Here is an 18,344-nt window from a genome sequence, read left to right as displayed (position 1 = left end):
CCTGAACCTATTCCCTTTTTTCATGTAGCAAAATGCTGGAACTTGGAAAATCGAAACCCTGGACGTTTGCATTGGAAAATATTGTAGGAGAAAAGAAAATAAATGCAAGACCACTGCTTGACTACTTTAAGCCTTTGTTTAACTGGCTGAAGGAGCAGAACAACAATTCTTTTGTTGGATGGCGCACCGACCGGAGTCCATGTAAGTTCACTGAGTTAACACATTTCAGATCGCTCCCTTTCTGCTTCACTGAGTCTTCTCTGGCCCCAGTCTTAGGGGGCTGAGACATAGCAGAGTATGTTTTCGCTCTGAGCAGACCCTGCTTCCAACTGCTATGATGGCAACCATCATTTTATTGGGGGAGGAAACAATGTTTTTTGAGTACCTACTATGTACAGGGGAAACTACCCCCTCCTGTTTTATTAGCCTAATATTGAAAATAAAAGAATATAACAGTTCCCAACCCACTGTACTTGAATCCTGCTCTTCAAAGACAATAAAGCTTAGTAATGATTTTTAGTGAAGAAATTATCAATATTTACATCATTATGTCTACAGAGCCAAGTAATATACTATCTTATATCCTTTATTTTTGGGCTTTTAGGGACAAAGGATGGTGAAAGGGTAGGCAGAAGTACATGTCTAAAACTAACCAAGAAAGAAATAACAATATAAACAAATTGTTTAGAAATATGAAAGTAATTGCTGGGAAAAAGTTAATTCAAGAAAGAAGACAGAGAAACGAGGAAGCAGTAGATTCAATCCAGAAAAGCAGCAAAGGGATGAGATTGAAAAGAATAGATATATTGGAATAGTTGGTATCTTCTATCTACCTCCCACTGTACCTGAATCCCAAACCTCTCCAGGATTTTCTGGAACGTTTGAGGTCTTCAGTCTCTGTGCACACATAAGGCCATGGCCTCCTGACTGTTGAGAAGGCAGTTGCAACTCCTCTACTACTTCTTGTTTTCCAAAAGTGTATTTATACATTAAAAAAATTCCTTTACTATCATTTAGTGGGGTCGTGGGGGGAGGGCGGGAAATAAACACACATGGTCAATCTGTGATTTGTAACTATAGTCTGTGATTTCTCTTTCATCAGATGCTGACCAAAGCATCAAAGTGAGGATAAGCCTAAAATCAGCTCTTGGAAATGAAGCAGTAAGTATTCTGGACAGTGTGTTTATCAATTTTCAGTGCACCCTCTTAATTAGGATACAGTAAGCCCATTCCAGTGTGGTCTAAAAGGTGAGAGCCCACGTAGTTCTCTTAGGAACTACAGGTCCCAGATTCTGGCCTTCAGCTTTCATTTGTTTGTTTTCAGTAGCATATTCTTTATTGGATTGGCTATGTCTACTTTTTCCTTGTTGCCTTGAAGGTACTATGAAGACCAATGAGAAAACATCCAAATTTAAATAATATTTAAATATATAAGGAAACATCCAAATAGAAAATGATATTTAAATACCCACCCTTACAATTTACTCTTAATACCATTACTTGTATTTCAGGAGAACATGGTTATGTTTTGATAGAATGTTTGTTTTTAGAAGTAATGTAGGAAGCTTTGCTTTGTTTTGCTTTAGTCAATCATCTACATCCTGAAAGCTTGTTAAAATGCAGAATCTTAGGCCACAGCCCAGGACCTCCCTAACCAGAACCTGCATTTGAACAAGCCCCAGGTCATTTGTGTACACAATAAAGACTGATCTAGAACAGTTTCTTAAGTCTGGCTGCACACTGAAGTCATATGGGATGTTTTACAAATATTAATGCTTCAGTCCCACTCCCAGAGATTCTGATTTAATTGCTCTGGGTGTGCCATCAAGAGTTTGAAAGCTTTCCGTGTGCATTTTGGGATAACAATGTTTTACGATGATATTACGTATACCTTCTTGTGAATTACTTTAATCAGCTAGTGTTTTCTTCTCAACACCTGTTTCAGGTTAGTCAGTGTGAAGGTAGTGGCTTTGGTAGGTAAAGAGGAGAGCGTTGTCTCAGGCAGATGGGGATCAAAGGCCTGGGTGGGACATGGCATCCTGAAGGCTCTGCAGGATTAAAGGACAATCTGGGGCTACTGAATAAAACAATCCAAAGTGCTATAGTAAATTGATATTTGTACTGGATAGATCCAAAGGTTGCATTTCTATCCCCTTACTTTTCTTGGGAGGTTAAATATTATCCAAGACTCCACAGTAGTTGTAGTGTAATTTTCATAAATAAGTAAGACATCTGAATATAAATAACATAGTAGAAATAAAAATGAACATTTAAGAAAGAAATAATAAAAATAGAGGGACAGCATTTCTGAAACCCTCAAAGTTCAACTTCCTATTTTCTTAACAATCATTGAGTGTCTGTGGGATAATTTCTCTTTCTGTCATTATTAGCTCTCCCTTGACCTAATAAATTTTAATTAAAGTATCCAGCAGATCAGGTTCCTTCTCGATTTTCTCCTTTTTTTTATTGACATTTGTCCCACGTGTTCTTTCCATGCAGCAAGGGATTGGTAAAGTCTTTAGGAGGTTTGAACATTCTGAGGCCAATTCACTGAGCAAAAGTCTCCTTTGATGAGACCAGAACCATACTTCCAGCACACCTACTACATACCAGGGCTAGAAGTTCTGTTCAACTCAAGCTATTTCATGGAAAAGTCCAATTGGATCTTTTGATAACTCAACCTTTAGTTTTTTTTTTAAATATAGAAATAACAACCAGATGAGGCCAGTTTCTACAAGAAAACGTCGGATATTGCCCAGGCCTGTGTCAAGACCTGTTAAGTCTTTGATTTCCCCTGGTGGTTGTTGGGATTTCTTCACTTTGTTTCGATGTTTGTATTTTATTTTTCTCTCTGACACCTATTTTAGACAAATCTAAGGGAAGGGCCTTGACAACAGAGCACTGATTGCTGTGTCAAAGAAAGAAAGAAAGAAAGAAAGAAAGAAAGAAAGAAAGAAAGAAAGAAAGAAAGAAAGACCAGAATATTTTAGTAGTAAATATTAATAATGTTATTAATATTAAAGGAACTTTTTCCAGAGCCTGAGTGATATCAAGCTGAAGCTAATAATGTACAAAATTCCACAATTCTTTTGTGGAACCTTGTCTAATTGCTTTTCTTAAAAGAGAAAGGGGAGATACAATATTTGTCCCATTTATTAACCTCTACTGCCAGCTACTGGAGAAAAGAGTGAATGCTTTTTTTTTTTCCTGTCAAGTTTTTCATAGACTATGCAAATACACAAACCATTTGACACAAACCACTTGTTCAGCACTGAAAAACAAGAACAAATAAATTACCTTGTTTACAAAGAGTTATTTTTTCCTTTGAACCTCAAATTTCTTTTTCTTTTAAACATATTTGAGAACTTACTATAAAAATAGTAAAAGCTTGGCATATTTGTCTACAATATATGGACATTTTAACCAAAACACATGACTTGCCTGACTCCCATCTATAGACCTGTCCTCAGAGTGTTTATTTCATGTTACAATAAACTAAACTAAAAGAATCGATGAATCCAGTGGTTCTTAAAGTGTGGTTGCCTGGCCAGCACCATCAATACCACCTGGGAACTTGTTAGAGCTACAACTTCTTGGGTCTCATCACTTTGTTAATTAGAAACTCTGAGGGTGGGGCCCAGTGTGCGGTGGTTTAACAAGGCCTCCAGGTGATGCTGCCACACACTCAGGTTGGAGGCCAGTGACTTCATGAATATCAGGAATCTTTGAAATATTAGAAAATTTAAAAATAATCCTTCTGGGCTAGCAAGCCTTGCCTGTATCCTGATTCCTACTGAGCAGTGTTTTTCTTTTGAATTTGCAGTATAAGTGGAATGACAATGAAATGTACTTCTTCCAGTCATCAGTTGCATATGCTATGAGAAGGTATTTTTCAGAGGAGAAAAAGCAGACGACTCCTTTTGGGTGAGTTGATTTGCTATGCTTTCAGATTACTACAACCAGTGCTAGCCAGTAATGCAGACAATGGGGGAAAATGTTTCAGTCAAGGAAAGTAGCAGGTAGAAAGATTCTGAGGAATGAATATCCTTGACCTTTTGAACAGCAAGGCGGCCAGTGTGACTGGAGCAGAGTGAGCTAACAGAAGACAAGTAGGAGGTACATTGGTTAGGGCGGCACTGGGACATGGGGGTTGGAAAGGGAGAAGAAAATTCATGTGGGCCTCACAAGCCATTCTAAGGACTTGGGCTCTTGTTCTGAGCTACATGATTGGGCTTAGATTTGATTAGAATCACTCTGGCAGCTGTGAGAGCACAGTCTCATCACTTTGTACTGTAAACCCCACTCCTTGCCCACACCAGGGGGTATAACATGACAGTTCTGCTGAGTGGGGCAAGATTGCAGGATGTAAACACACCACCTCTGTCCATGTTACTAAATCACTACTGCCCACCGTGTTGTTTTTCACAATCCTGACTCACCAGTGATTCCTCACTGATTCTTCTGTTGCTCTTAGTTTGAAATTTCTCTGTCATTGAAAAAAAACATGCTTTTTATATAGTGGCAGCACCAATAGTGCCAAGGCATGCCATCACCACTTATGTAGCCAAGTTCATGTGCTTTGGACAGTGTTATGCTTTCATGGACAACTACATTCTTCCATTGTTTGCTCTGCCCCATATTTCTCTACTTAACCCCGTGGCCCTCTGCCAGTCTCCTTTTTACCAGCGGAAGTCTTCATTCTCTTCATTGTGTCCTCTGTGCTACAAAGGTAGATGTTTCTTTTGCTTCTCCACAGGGTAGAGGATGTGCACGTGAGAAATTTGAAACCAAGAATCTCCTTCAACTTCTTTGTCACTACACCTAAAAATATGTCTGACATCATTCCCAGAAGTGAAGTTGAAAACGCCATCAGGTGATATTTTACTTTCAAACTATAAGGTTGAGGGGCTTAACAAATGCAATATTGAGTATGCTGTTACTGTGTACCACCCGCTGGTCTTAGTCATATATATATATGTGTGTGTGTGTGTGTGTGTGTGTGTGTGTGTGTGTGTGTGTGTATGTGTGTGTGTGTGTGTGTGTGTGTGTATATATATATGGGGAATTCTGGAAGACTGTGTATAATATGCACGTAAATTGTTCCAGTAGAGCTGGGATATTTATTTGCCACCTTCCACCGGTCATTGGTTGAGAACTGCTTATAGGTGACATGGATTCCCCAGTACTTCTGGCCTGCAAGCAGGGCAGAATCTTGTGGCCTGAGAATGCTCTCAGGCAAAGGCAGCAGGTACTGGCTGAAGAAAGTCTGGCCGGCACTCATGGAAGATGTTTTAAACACAGAAGGGATATGGACAGGTATTACCATCACTTGCTAGGGGGACTTGGATATAGGATTCATTCAACTGACCCAAGTCTGAAACATAATAGGCAAGCATGGATTTTCTTCGGCACTGGTTAGCCTCCACACAAAGAGAGGCACTTGCTGTGGCAGTGGGCGTTTAGAAGAAACAGCTTGCCCAATTTGCCTCAGCTGTTTCCCAAAAGAGCAAAAGTGAAGAATGGGTAGATGACGATGGTTTCCCTTGTATTAGAAAGCTTAGGATGCCCTGACATGAGGAAGCTCAGTAGGTGGCCCTCTTGAGCTGAGAACTTAGACCTGCTGGGCACTGTGTGTGCCTGGAAAATCTGGCTTAGGTGAGTGCACAACCTACCCGCGCCCAGAGACTCACTACTACTTCCAAATGATTTATTTGTCTCTCATTTGGGGGAGAGTGCTAGCTGAGATCATCATGAAAAAGCCCAGTCCTCCTGAAAGCTGCAGGGGACCTCAAACTTCCTGTTTCCAGAATGACTTGAAACACTTTCAGGCCAAGGTTGCCAGGGGTTACAGGACTAATTCTGCTTTGACCTCTTTCCCTCCCTTGGTGGGCCCTGACTTCCTGACCTGCACTATACTCAACGGTAGGAGGATGGGATGCCAGACACTTTGGTTTTTGATCCAGAATATTCTCCATTTCACTAGTTTTTGTTTTGTTTTTAAAATAATCTTCATCCATTTTTATGTATAAAATCCAACCATGTCCCATCCTGGTGCTGGAGAAATTGGCACAGCCCCTTTTCTTTTGTTCCTCCCCAGTGCTGGTTCCAAATGTCAACACCTTTTATTTGGAAAACACAACTGGGTACAGGACCCAGTTCGTTTGTAGAAGAGGTGTGTTTGATTGCTCTTTTCCATTATTTGATATAAAGTCATTGTAGACATACTCTGACAGAAGGGAAGTTCTTGCCAAATATGCTAACCTTGCTTTTGCAACACAATCATCACAAATGAACAAATGCTATCTAGTTGCATGTTTCCACACCTGCAACCAGTTATCCAATGAAACTGTTGCCAAACATAATCCAGGTTGCAAGACATTAAAGGTGCATCATTATTAAAACATATCTTTCCTTGAACCGGATGATCTACTTTGATTTCACTGCTATTTAAGGTGTATGTTCTTAGGATAAGCCTTATGAAGTTCTTTCAGAAGGAGTGATATAAGGAGTAAGCAATTATACCCCATTTTATTTTGCCCAAGTGTTTCTTTTGCTTAAGTGTTTTGTTTTGGGAATAGGATGTTCCGGGGCCGTATCAATGGTGCTTTTCTCCTGGATGACAACAGCCTGGAGTTTCTGGGTATTCAGCCTAAACTGGAACTCCCTTCCCAGCCACCTGTCACCATATGGCTGATTGTTTTTGGGGTCGTGATGGGAGTGGTAGTGATTGGTATTGCCGTGCTCATCTTCACCGGGATCAGAGACCGAAGGAAGTAAGTGACCTTTCCTAGACTTATCTATCCTAAAACAAAGGTTCAGGGAAAATCAGCTGGAAATTTTGTAGGAAGTGGTAGGTTGTTCAGGACAATTAGCACATTTCATCAGCACTTCGTCTTCCTGGCAAGCCCTGCCACACAGTAGAGACCCAGCCTGCGGTTTACCAGCATGTCCTGGTAAACTCCACCCCGGCTGCAGCATCCTTTCCCTACTGCTAAGAGGCCCTGTAAATGGAGCAGTGGGCTGGCTCAGGCTGTTATTATTACTGATGAGTCCTCCTGGGTCTAGACATGACCCTAGAGACTGCAAGGGTGATGTGTTTGAACTGTGAAACATTTAAGAATGAGCTCTGAGATTTGTTTCAAACTGCTACTCTCTAATCATCTTCATTCTTCTGGGTCAGGTGCCATCTAATCTGTTCTTGAGTTGAAGATCCAAGTCCACTGGGGATTTTAATCACTGGAGACCTGGTTTACAGTTTTATTCTGCCACTAGATTTTTTTCCCTAGTCTTGTGAAATAATTTACTTTCATTGGGCTTATGTAATTAAGGTTAATAATATGTTTTAGCACCTAACAGAACTCTGCGCACTTCAGGTTGTTTAAATATCTTCTTGATGTAATTTTTACATGCACTAGCCTATTTTGCTCAATTTTCTTCCATATGGAGTTTTTCAGTTCCCCAAAGTAACTTCATTTTAAAAATTAGGTATTGAATAGAATACATCCATATGGTTAAAATTTTAAAAACACAAAAGGATATACAGGATTCCTCTGTTCCTCTTTGCCTCCAAGTTTCCTTCATAAAGCCAACCAAGTTATCCATTTCTTATAGATCTGTTGAATCAGAATCTTCATTTTGGTAAACACCCTCCAGGTGATTTGTATGCACATTACAGTTTGAGAAGCACTCTTCTACATACTAAAGTTTTGCCCATGAGATACTATTCCAAAGTTAATTCATTCAATATATTATTTTGGGACATCTCCTTCATGACACACAATATGTTATTAGAAGGTACACAGAAAAATAAGACTGGCTACCCGGCTCAGTACTTTCATACATTAATGTTTTCAGCAAACCTATACTGTAAATATGTAATTATCTTCATGTATATGTAAAACTGAGATTCGGAGAGGCCAAATAACTTTCTCAAGTTTACACAGCTCATGAGTAACAGATTGGAATATACATCCAGTTTTCAAAGCTGGTCATTGTACTACAAAGCTGTCCTACCCTGATTTTTATACTTTGAAAGCTGCTAATACAGTAGAGAGCTCTTTAATGAGGCAATTGGCTAAATGACCACTGAGTTCCTAAAAATAATAATGGTTAATATTTAATGAGGTTTACATGCCAGGTACTGTCAGTGCTCTGCCAGCATTACTTCATTCATTAATTGCTATAATTTCCTGAATAGGCAAACTGAGGCACAGAGATCCCCTCCCTCTGACTCCAGAGCTGATATCCTAACCAGACTCTTATGCTCTGCCAGCCACGGTGACAACCAAAGCTAAAGAAGTGAACCTAATGCACTGCAGGTGTTTGTAGTCCATTAATAGGAGACATACACAAACAAATACACCAGTGATTAGATGTTGACATGTAAAATTGCCTAGTGCCAGTGGAGTCCAAGGGAGGCAGTGTCATTCTAACATCACTATATTAAGGTGACTTCATTTTATTTAACAGGAAAAATCAAGCAAGCAATGAAGAAAATCCTTATGCCTCCATGAATTTGAGTAAAGGAGAAAACAATCCAGGATTCCAAAATGGTGATGATGTGCAAACTTCCTTTTAGAAAAACCTGTTTTACTTCTTCTTGAGGTGATTTTATTGTACATAAGCATTAATTTCACAGTACAGAAAATATGAGATTATAAAGATGTCATTAAACATCAACACCATGGCTCTCTCTGTTCAGGAAATCTGTCCAAAGAAGACATGATGGAGAGAGGGCCCCTTCACTTGCATTGCTTTTACTACGTAATTCTGCCTCAGAACTTGACTTCTCCTGTTTCCTAAAAGAAATGTTTATCTCTGAGAATAACAGAGAAAGTGTGTCTTTGGCCTCCCAGGCTGTTCGTGGGTAATGGAAATAGAAATGTCCGTTGTGTTGCTGGAGTTGTGGGAAAAAGGCATATAGGGCAGGATTCAGTGTAGGAGCCTGGCATGGAATCTGGATGGATAGCTTTTAAGAAAGGTGCATGTGAACCGATGGAGCTGCGGGGATTAATAATGACACATATTGTTCACTTTATTCTAATTCAAGTGTAAAGGATGACTTGCTGTCTTCACATTAATCTAAGTACTATAGTGATTTGCCCAATGATGATTGGACTAGACTGTGCTTTCCTCTCGGTGACAATTCTAAAGAAGAGAGAAGAATCCAGAATGTCAGAAGATGTGGCCTTCTTACTTCCAAGCTATTTAGCCCCTGAGGCCTCCATGATGCCTCCCGCACAGCACACCTGGTAGAAACTGACTTCCATTGCTCTCTAACTGTGGAGTGAGTGGAAAGCCCAATTGCATGTCACCCTCTGAAGTAGGCACTCAATCTCTTAAATCTTTTGTATTTATCCACAATGTCTGGGTAGTGCTGAGCACAAAGTAGATACTCAATAAATACTAGATTTGCACACTCCTGTGGTCTCGTGGATACTTACGTACTGGGGCTTCTGTGGATTCTGTGCTCTTTTCACTTCTAGGGACAACTAGGTTGCTGTTTGAATGCCTGGGGCCCTTGACCTCTCAAGTGGTTTGGAATGTATCTGAATTTCTTAAATTTCTTTATTATATGAAGCAATTGTAAATTCAGCCTAAAAAGAGTTGTGTTAAGATTATGTATCTCAAGAACCAAACATGATGCTGCTTTTATGTGTATCTCAGAGCCTCCAGCCCAGCTCTGAGCACAGCATCCACTACATACCTGAAGACTGATTTAAAATAGATTAAATAGATGAAAATATCCAAACTCTACCCATCAACTCACTCTATGTGGTGACCAACATAATGTTAGATACCTTTGCTCTTAATAAATTCTATAGAGAAAATGATGACGGTGGCTCAGTTAGCCAAGTCAGGGGAGGATGAACTTTTTTTTTCATTTCCAAGAAGTGTTAGCAGTCCCCTGGTTTAAAACAACAATAAATGCCAGGTATCACCACTAAACACAGTTGAACGGCATTAAAAATTATTATGCATGTTTTAAATAGTATACATGTTGTTCCTTTACCTGGCTACCCCTAGCATCACTGGACTTATTTTCTGATGAGCCTCTGCTAGGACCTTAAAATCTTGCTTGACTTGATTTTTGGAGCCAGGTTTGTAGGCTAGGTTTTGGTTTCTTTTCACAGTAGACAATTCTGCATTGTTTGAACTTTTGCAACAAGCATGAATTACTTTAATTATAAGGATGACTATTTTCTGAAAAAATACATAAAAATAATAAGAAAGAAAAGCAACATTCACAGGGCGGGGGGCAGTAAGACATAGCTTGGGCCTGGGAAATATTTTTCTGGACAGGGATCACAGTCTGTGCTGCCATCCCTGGTAGATAGGATCAGAGAGCTGATCGCGACACACTGAGAAGGAAGGGCTATGTTAGTTGTTCCTTCTTTCCGCAGAGGTAGGAAAGAACCTGGCACGCATTACATGCTAAATAAATGCTGGCTGAATGTGTAAGTACCCTAGTGGTTACTTTTAAAATTTTGTTTCAATATAAATTGAGATTTGTGTACCTCTGTAAAAAATAGAAAACTATTATGAGTCAATTGTGTTGAAAAGAAAGGAATCATTATTGAAATGTCAAGAAATAAATAACTAAGAGGGATCATTCAAAAAAGCTGAGGGGAATGAGGGAGTGAATGGGATGAGAAAGGGTACGAATGTCTCTTAAGGAAGATTGTTAACTTACAGCTCGAAGGTTAAGTAGCAGGGCTTAATTGGTGTATCTTTTTATTGTAATAGTGTCCTCCATATAACCTCTCTCTTCCCTTCTTGACATTATAGAAATGTCAATGAAAGACTCCAGAAATAAACTAACAAGCAAAATAGAACCAGAGGCATGGAAACGTGTAACAGACTGTCAGAAGCCAGAGGGGAGGGGAATAATGGTGGAAAGAAGAGGAAGGGGCTAGTCAAAGAGCGTGTATGAATGACCCATGGGCAGGGACAATAGGGTGGAGATTAACTGTGGGAGCTGGATCGTGGTGGGATGGGCGGAGGAGGGCAAAGGGGAAAAATTGGGACAACTGTAATAGAGTTATAATTTTAAAAATTTAAAAATAAAAATTTAAAAAAGAAAAATTCCAATGAAATGAAAACTGTGGGTTCAGCAGCAGGCTGTGAAGGGCATTCCGAGGAAGAGTTTTAAAGCTAAAGTATGTTTTAGTAATAGCCGTGAGAAACTAAATGCACACTTCTGCACTTTTCTGTCAACATAGGAGTCTGAAATAGAAACTTTAGTTACCAAACTGGCCAGAAACCTCAGAGCCCCAAATGCAAGGATTTCAAATGACTAGAAAGCAACAATCTAATCAATCCTAGATATAAGATCAGGGTTACACTTGAGTTGAGATCGATAATGGTTAATGGTAAGGAAAAAGGCACCAAGTTAAATCTTAGCATCATCTTTTAATATTTGCTCTATGTGAAACATAGTTAATATATTATGGGATAATATTATTCACCTTTACTTTTCTATTTGTGTACATGGTGACATAAAGAGTGATTGTTCTGATCCAGATGTCAGATGAGAACGGTGTTACTTGGATTCAATGATGGAGCACCTAATGATGCCCGCCACATAATGAGGTCCCCTAGGGCAGTTCTGACCGACTGCACAGTAACATCAAGGTGCTTTTTAAAGGCTTTACTTGGACCTGCTCTACCAGAATCTCTGGGGTAGTTCCTAGGAATCTGTGTTTTAATAAACTCTCCATTGATTCTCATGCATGCTAAAGATTGAGAACATTGAAGTAAATGTCCACATTTCTGTACTTATTAATAGCATATTTAGTTAGTATCATGTGAGTGACAATATAAAGAAAAGAACAAATACCCAACAAACAATTTTTCAGTTCTGTTCAAACTTTACACATGGTACATGCCTACTCTCTATTGCAATCAGAAAATGTGCTTTTGCTATAGGCTTGGAAGTCTAATAATAAGAGCAGCATAAACAAAATTACTAATTTGACCTAAATTTCAAGGATATCATTTGTTTCCTACCTTCTTCATTTCTAGATAATAAAACAGACAATCATCACACAGAATATCACTAAGAACTACTTAGATTACATCATCTGTGCCTTGCTACTTTCCTTAAAAATGAAGATGTTGGCTAATATTTGTATTCATTCCCATCAAACCTCTTTTCTTCTTCAAGGCTTGTCTTTTTCCCGAAGTGGTTCAATGGAAGATAGGAGTTGCTGAAATGTGGGACGCTTTTCAGGAAGCTAAATAAAAGACAAAATCCTTTGGCTTAGTTTATGAAGGTTGTGATTAAAAATAAAATATGTAAATATTTATACCTGAGTCCTAAAGCTAGCAACTTTTAAAATGTGGAAACACTACAGACATTTTTACTAAAGAAAAAAAAACAATTAAAGCCCTAAGAATTGACAGGAAAAAGTAAAAGTATCTTTGTTTGCATAAGATATGATTGTATACCTGGAAAAACCAAGAGAATCAATGATAAAACCAATCCAAATAATAAAGGAATTCACCAGGAGAGCAGTGTGTAAAATTATCATACAAAATCAATATATATGTACAGTAACCAATGAGAAGGTATAATGAAAGAGAAATCCCCATTTACAGTAGCAACAACACCAAAACAAAATACTAACAGAAATGTACCCCCCAAATAAGGAAAATTTTAAAATACTGCTGAAAAATACAAACTTAGACTTGAACACATAGAAAAACATTGTTTGTTCTCAATGGGACAAATCAATAACATAAAGGTGTTAAATTTCCCAAGTTAAAATATAAACTAAATACAATCATTTTATAAATGGAATTTTTAAATTGATGTGGGGGAAACAAAAACCTGATAGGAAAAAAAAAGGTAAAAGCAAGACACATAATTCTCAGAAAGATACACAGATGTCCTTAAAAATATACCTCACTCTTACTGAAAGACGGACATATGAAAGCTGCACTAAATGCCATTTCGCATCTATCAGTTGGCATGAATCCAGAATCTTGACACTGGTCTGCGTGGTGAGATTGTGGGAAAATAGGCACAGGGCTAGAGGGGCCACACGTGGGGAGAGAAATTTGGCACTTTTTTGGTAAGGAAGAAAGGAAAACAAAAACACACATACATACATGTTTACTTTTGTGCAAAAAAGTACAGGAAAGATAAATCACAATCTAATGAAAATTGTGAATGTTTTTCCAAAAGTTGCAAAATAAAATGTAAAATGAGGGGAAACTAAAATTTACCAAATGCTCACTATATGCAGAGCCTCCAGCTGGGGGTTGTTTCTGCAATCCCCTCTCAACGGATTCTGCCACAATTCACACTCCTGGGGGGGAGCAGCTGAGGGAAGAAGGCAGTTCCTGCCTGTTCAGGGGCCCCTCCATCCGAGGGTGCAGTCCTAGCCCCTGGAGCTAGAGTGGGGAAGGCCAAGGATGTCTGACTTACTCTCATCCCCTTGTTTAGTCCTCTTCTCCACCTGACAGGAGACAGCAGTAAGTCCTGTACTTTTCTATATTTATATTGTACATGTATAATATATAATTATAAACTCCTTGGTCTTTTGGTCCCACTGTGTGTGTATGTGTGTAAAGACTGAGTTCTGGGTTCCGATAGGGTAAATCAATTTCTTGCAATTTCAGTTCCATGTGTACCCCCAAAGATACTCCTCACTTGCAGGGAATGTTTTTATTCAGTATTTGGGAAGCATGGGAAGAGAGAACGGAACCGTGTCCATTATGTGTTCTCTACATGTGGTTGTAAGTTCTTTGTTAGACATTTTCTACTTGAGAGAACCCATAATGTACTTCAGAACAGTGACTCCCAAGGCTAGCCAGCCAGTCTCTTAATAGCTGTGTGACCTTGGGCAAATTACTTAACCTCTCTGGGTCTGTTTCCTCTTCTGTTAGTTTTAACCATGATAAGAGTACCTACCTCATAGTGTGTTTCCTGATGAATAAATAAGCTAATATTTATGAAGTTTGTAGAACAGTGCTGGACATAAGTAGTTTGTTAAATTGTTGGTACTTGCATTGCTTGTTTCCAATTACAAACACTTGAAGGCAGAGGCCCAGAGCCATTTACACCTGATCTGTAGCAGGAGCCTCCCCTCAGCAATGCTTTGCCTAGTAGTGACACAGCACCCATCTCCCCTGGTGGTACACTTACCTCGTGCCAGCAGCTGTACATGATCTGGTAAATGGTGTCTGAAGCCAGTTTGGGCCGGTAGAGCCTGTGGCCCTGGGAGACCTTCACAACCACCTGGGAGTTGTCGTACAAGTCATAAGGCTGCTTCCCCAGGCTGAACACTTCCCACACCAGGATCCCTGCGTGATGCCGAGGGGTGGCCAGCAGACGACAAAGAAAGAGAGCCGATGTCAGAAGGTACCGAGTTTCTTGAATGAGCTGCCCATTTAAGGTCAGGAAGGCTTATGGGTCAGAGTGAGGAAACTCTGGGAAATGAATGCTTAGCAGAAAGGACAAGGTATGAAGAGTGGATCTGTGCCATCACTTCTGGAGCCCAGAGTCTCTCCTCCATATTCCCTGAGAACTAGATATCTCTTCTTGCTGGTAAGTGGGTAAATGGCAAAGGCAGCTTCAAGGAGAACTACTTGGGGTCATGATTCTTGGGCTGCTTCAGGGAAGCAACTGGGGTTTCAGTAAACCCACAAACTACACAGCTCTAGTCCTTAGGAGTGATTGATCGAAATCATCACCCTTCCTTTCTCTTTGTCTTGCCAGTTGTGTGCAAAAATTCATTGCACAATCAAATTACCTTTCAATGGAAATTGAAATATAAAATCATTGACAGCATTGGTCCTTTTCTTATTGCCACAGTGGTTCATAATATTCTGTGGGCTGGGCATCCTTTTGAGAATCTGATAAAAACCATTAGCTCTCCCTTGGGAAAATGAAAACACAGCATTTTTGTGTTTGGTTTCTGGGTGTCAACAGTCCTCCAGCCAGGGTATCATGGATTCCAGGTAAAGAAACTGAGTTCTGGCTGCCCTGGCTGGTGTGGCTCAGTGGATTGAGTGCAAGCCCGTGAACTGAGAGGTTGCCAGTTTGATTTTTGGTCAGGGCACAAGCCTGGGTTGCAGGTCAGGTCCCCAGTTGGGAGCGTTCAAGAAGCAACCAATCTGTTTCTATTGCACAGGTTCTTCTCCTTCTCTTTCTCCCTCCCTTCTCCTCTCTCTGAAAATAAGTAAATAAAAAATCTTTAAAAAAAGAAAAAACTGAGTTCTGGTCATGGTAGTCAAAGGGCTGGCATTGGGATGGCCTTTGAGGCCCAGTTCTGCCACTTAGAGGCCAGGAAAACTTCTTACCCTCTCAGCCATTTCCCCCATCTGTAATATGCGGGTAGTTGTACATCATGTAGTTTCCATGATGATTGAATAGGATAAAACATGCAGAACACTAAAAAGAGCACAGGGCATTTTAACTGTTCTCTAAATGGTGGCCATTTACTCATAGCCAAGGCAGAGAATTTCAACAGTGAGCCAGATGCAAAACCCTGGAAAACCAGATATATGTAAGAAGGAAGAAGATTGTTCTAGAACCATAAGTAAAGTACTACCTTCAAAAACTTGTTTGACTTTTAGGGGTACAGATTTTATGTAAAATGTTTAAAATAAAATAACAAAACAGGTTGTTGTTGCTCCCTTTACTTTTTCTTTTTCTTTTAATTTTTTTATTTAAAATTTTTTAAATTTAGTTTTTCAAACATTTGTCTCTGCCTACCCCCCACCACTTTCCCTTGCCCCCTCCCTCCCTCAGCTCTTCCCCTTTGGTTTTGTCCATGAGTCCTTGCTATATGTTCCTTGACTTTCCCCTTCCCTTCCTTTTCCCCGCCCCCCTCCCTCCTTCCCTCTTGTCTCTGTTGGTTTCTTTTCCTTTCAGTGTTGCTGGTCTTATTTTCCTTGCATCTTTGTATTGTTGGTTAGGTTCCACTTATAGGTGAGATCATATGGTATTTGTCTTTCGCCCCCTGGCTCATTTCACTTAGCATAATGCTCTCCAGTTCCATCCATGCTGTCGCGAAGTTTAGTAGTTCTTTTTTTCTTTCTGCTGCGTAGTATTCCATTGTGTATATGTACCATTACTTTTTGATCCAATCATCTACTGATGGGCATTTCGGTTGCTTCCAACACTTGGCTACTGTAAATTGTGCTGCGATGAACATTGGGGTGCATAGGTTCTTTTGTATTGGCGTTTTGGTGTTCTTAGGGTATAGTCCCAGCAGGGGAATCACTGGATCCTAAGGCAGTTCCATGTTCAGATTTTTGAGGGAATTCCACACTGCTTTCCACAGTGGCTGCACCAGTCTGCATTCCCACCAACAGTGTACGAGGGTTCCCTTTTCTCCACAGCCTCGCCAGCACCTGTTGTTTGTGGATCTGTTTATGATGGCCATTCTGACCGTGAGGTGGTACCTCATGGTGGTTTGGATCTGCATTTCTCTGATGGCTAGTGATGCTGAGCATCCTTTCAAATGCGTCTGGGCCCTCTGTATCTCCTCCTTGGAAAAGCGTCTGCCCAGGTCCTCTGCCCATTTTTTGATTGGATCGTTTGTCTTCTTGGAGTGGAGTCGAGTGAGTTCTTTATATATCCTGGAGATCAAACCTCTATCTGATGTGTCATTAGCGAATATATTTTCCCATAGGGTTGGCTCCCTTTTCATTTTGCTGATGTTTTCTTTTGCCGTGCAGAAGCTTCTTATTTTGATGAGGTCCCACTTGTTTATTCTTTCCTTTACGTCCCTTGCTTTAGGAGACATATCAGTGAAAAAATGGCTGCGTGGGATATCTGAGAGTTTCCTGCCAATGTTCTCCTCTAGGACTTTGATGGTGTGGCGACTTACATTTCAGTCTTTTATCCATCTTGAGTTTATTTTTGTGTATGGTGTCAGCGGATGATCCAATTTCAATTTTTTGCATGTAGCCGTCCGGCTGTCCCAACACCATTTGTTGAAGAGGCTGCTATTGCTCCATTTTATGCTTCTGCCCCCTTTGTCAAATATTAGATGCCCATAGAGACCTGGGCTTATTTCTGGGCTCTCAATTCTGTTCCACTGGTCTATGGGTCTGTTCTTGTGCCAGTACCAGATTGTTTTGAGTACAGTGGCTTTGTAGTAGAGTTTGATGTCCGGTATTGTGATCCCTCCTACTTTGTGTTTCTTTCTCAAAATTGCTGCAGCTATTCGGGGTCGTTTATGGTTCCATATAAATTTTTGAAATGTCTGTTCTATTTCTGTGAAATATGTCATTGGTATCTTAATAGGGATTGTGTTGAATCTATAAATTGCTTTGGGTAGTATGGACATTTTGATGATATTAATTCTTCCAATCCATGGCATGATATATGTTTCCATTTATTTGTGTCTTCCTTCATTTCTTTCTTCAATGTTGTATAGTTTTCTGCTTACAGGTGTTTTACCTCCTTGGTTAAATTTATTCCTAGGTACTTTATTTTTCTTGTTGCTGTATAGAATGGTGTTTTTTTTCTGATTTCTTCTTCTTCTATTGCATTGCTGGTGTACAAAAATGCCTTTGATTTCTGAATGTTGACTTTGTATCCTGCTGTTTTGCCAAATTCACTTATTAGGTTGAGGAGTTTTTTGGTAGAGTCTACAGGGTTCTCTATGTACACTATCATGTCATCTGCAAACAATGATAGCTTTACTTCCTCCTTTCCTATTTGGATGCCTTTTATCTCTCTCTCTTGTCTGACCGCTGTGGCTAGGACTTCCAATACGATGTTGAAAAGAAGCGGTGAGAGCGGACATCCTTGTCGTGTTCCTGATCTTAGTGGGAAAGCTTTCAGTTTTTACCCGTTGAGTATGATGTTGGCTGTAGGTTTTTCACTTATAGCCTTGATTACATTGAGGAATGCCCCATTTATTCCCATTTTGCTGAGTGTTTTGATCATAAATGGGTGCTGTACCTTATCGAATGCTTTTTCTGCATCTATCGAGGTGATCCTGTGGTTTTTGTCTTTTCTTTTATTTATGTGATGCATTACGTTTATTGACTTGTGTATATTGAACCATCCCTGCATCCCTGGGATGAAATCCACTTGATCGTGGTGGATAATCTTTTGAATGTATTGCTGGATGCGGTTTGCCAATACTTTGTTGAGGATTTTAGCATGTATGTTAATCAGCGAAATTGGCCTGTGGTTTTCTTTCTTTTTTAGGGTCTTTATCTGGTTTTGGGATCAGGGCGATGTTTGCCTCATAAAAAGAGTCTGGGAGTCTTCCCTCCTGTTGGATTTTTTGGAATAGTCTGAGAAGGACAGGGGTTTGCTCTTCCTTAAATGTTTTGTAAAATTCTCCTGTGAAACCGTCCGGCCCTGGGCTTTT

At 39.9% G+C, this 18,344-nt stretch overlaps 2 protein-coding genes across 3 annotated transcripts in view; one reads left to right on the top strand and one right to left on the bottom strand.

The window, feature by feature from the left end:
• Positions 1-8,578, top strand: part of ACE2 (angiotensin converting enzyme 2) — a 39,933-nt gene extending 31,355 nt beyond the window's left edge. The window contains exons 13-18 of one of the 2 annotated variants that reach the window (XM_054581190.1): positions 29-201; positions 1,103-1,161; positions 3,824-3,924; positions 4,757-4,873; positions 6,579-6,773; positions 8,470-8,578. In XM_054581190.1, coding sequence (XP_054437165.1) covers positions 29-201; positions 1,103-1,161; positions 3,824-3,924; positions 4,757-4,873; positions 6,579-6,773; positions 8,470-8,578 — 754 coding nt within the window. The remainder of the gene's footprint in view (positions 1-28; positions 202-1,102; positions 1,162-3,823; positions 3,925-4,756; positions 4,874-6,578; positions 6,774-8,469) is intronic. The other variant, XM_054581191.1, reaches the window with a different exon arrangement.
• Positions 8,579-12,105: 3,527 nt separating this feature from the next.
• BMX (BMX non-receptor tyrosine kinase) overlaps positions 12,106-18,344 on the bottom strand; it is a 56,254-nt gene continuing 50,015 nt past the window's right edge. Inside the window, exons 19-20 of the mRNA XM_054581188.1 lie at positions 14,153-14,310; positions 12,106-12,236 (exon numbers count right to left, since the gene is read on the bottom strand). Of these exons, the coding sequence (XP_054437163.1) occupies positions 12,162-12,236; positions 14,153-14,310 (233 nt within the window). The 3' untranslated portion in view covers positions 12,106-12,161. The remainder of the gene's footprint in view (positions 12,237-14,152; positions 14,311-18,344) is intronic.

Source organism: Pteronotus mesoamericanus, unplaced genomic scaffold, assembly GCF_021234165.1.
Source record: "Pteronotus mesoamericanus isolate MK-2021 breed Mesoamerican mustached bat unplaced genomic scaffold, CSHL_Meso_final contig_65, whole genome shotgun sequence".
NCBI lineage: Eukaryota > Metazoa > Chordata > Mammalia > Chiroptera > Mormoopidae > Pteronotus > Pteronotus mesoamericanus.
This window is presented reverse-complemented; position numbering and strand designations above follow the sequence as displayed.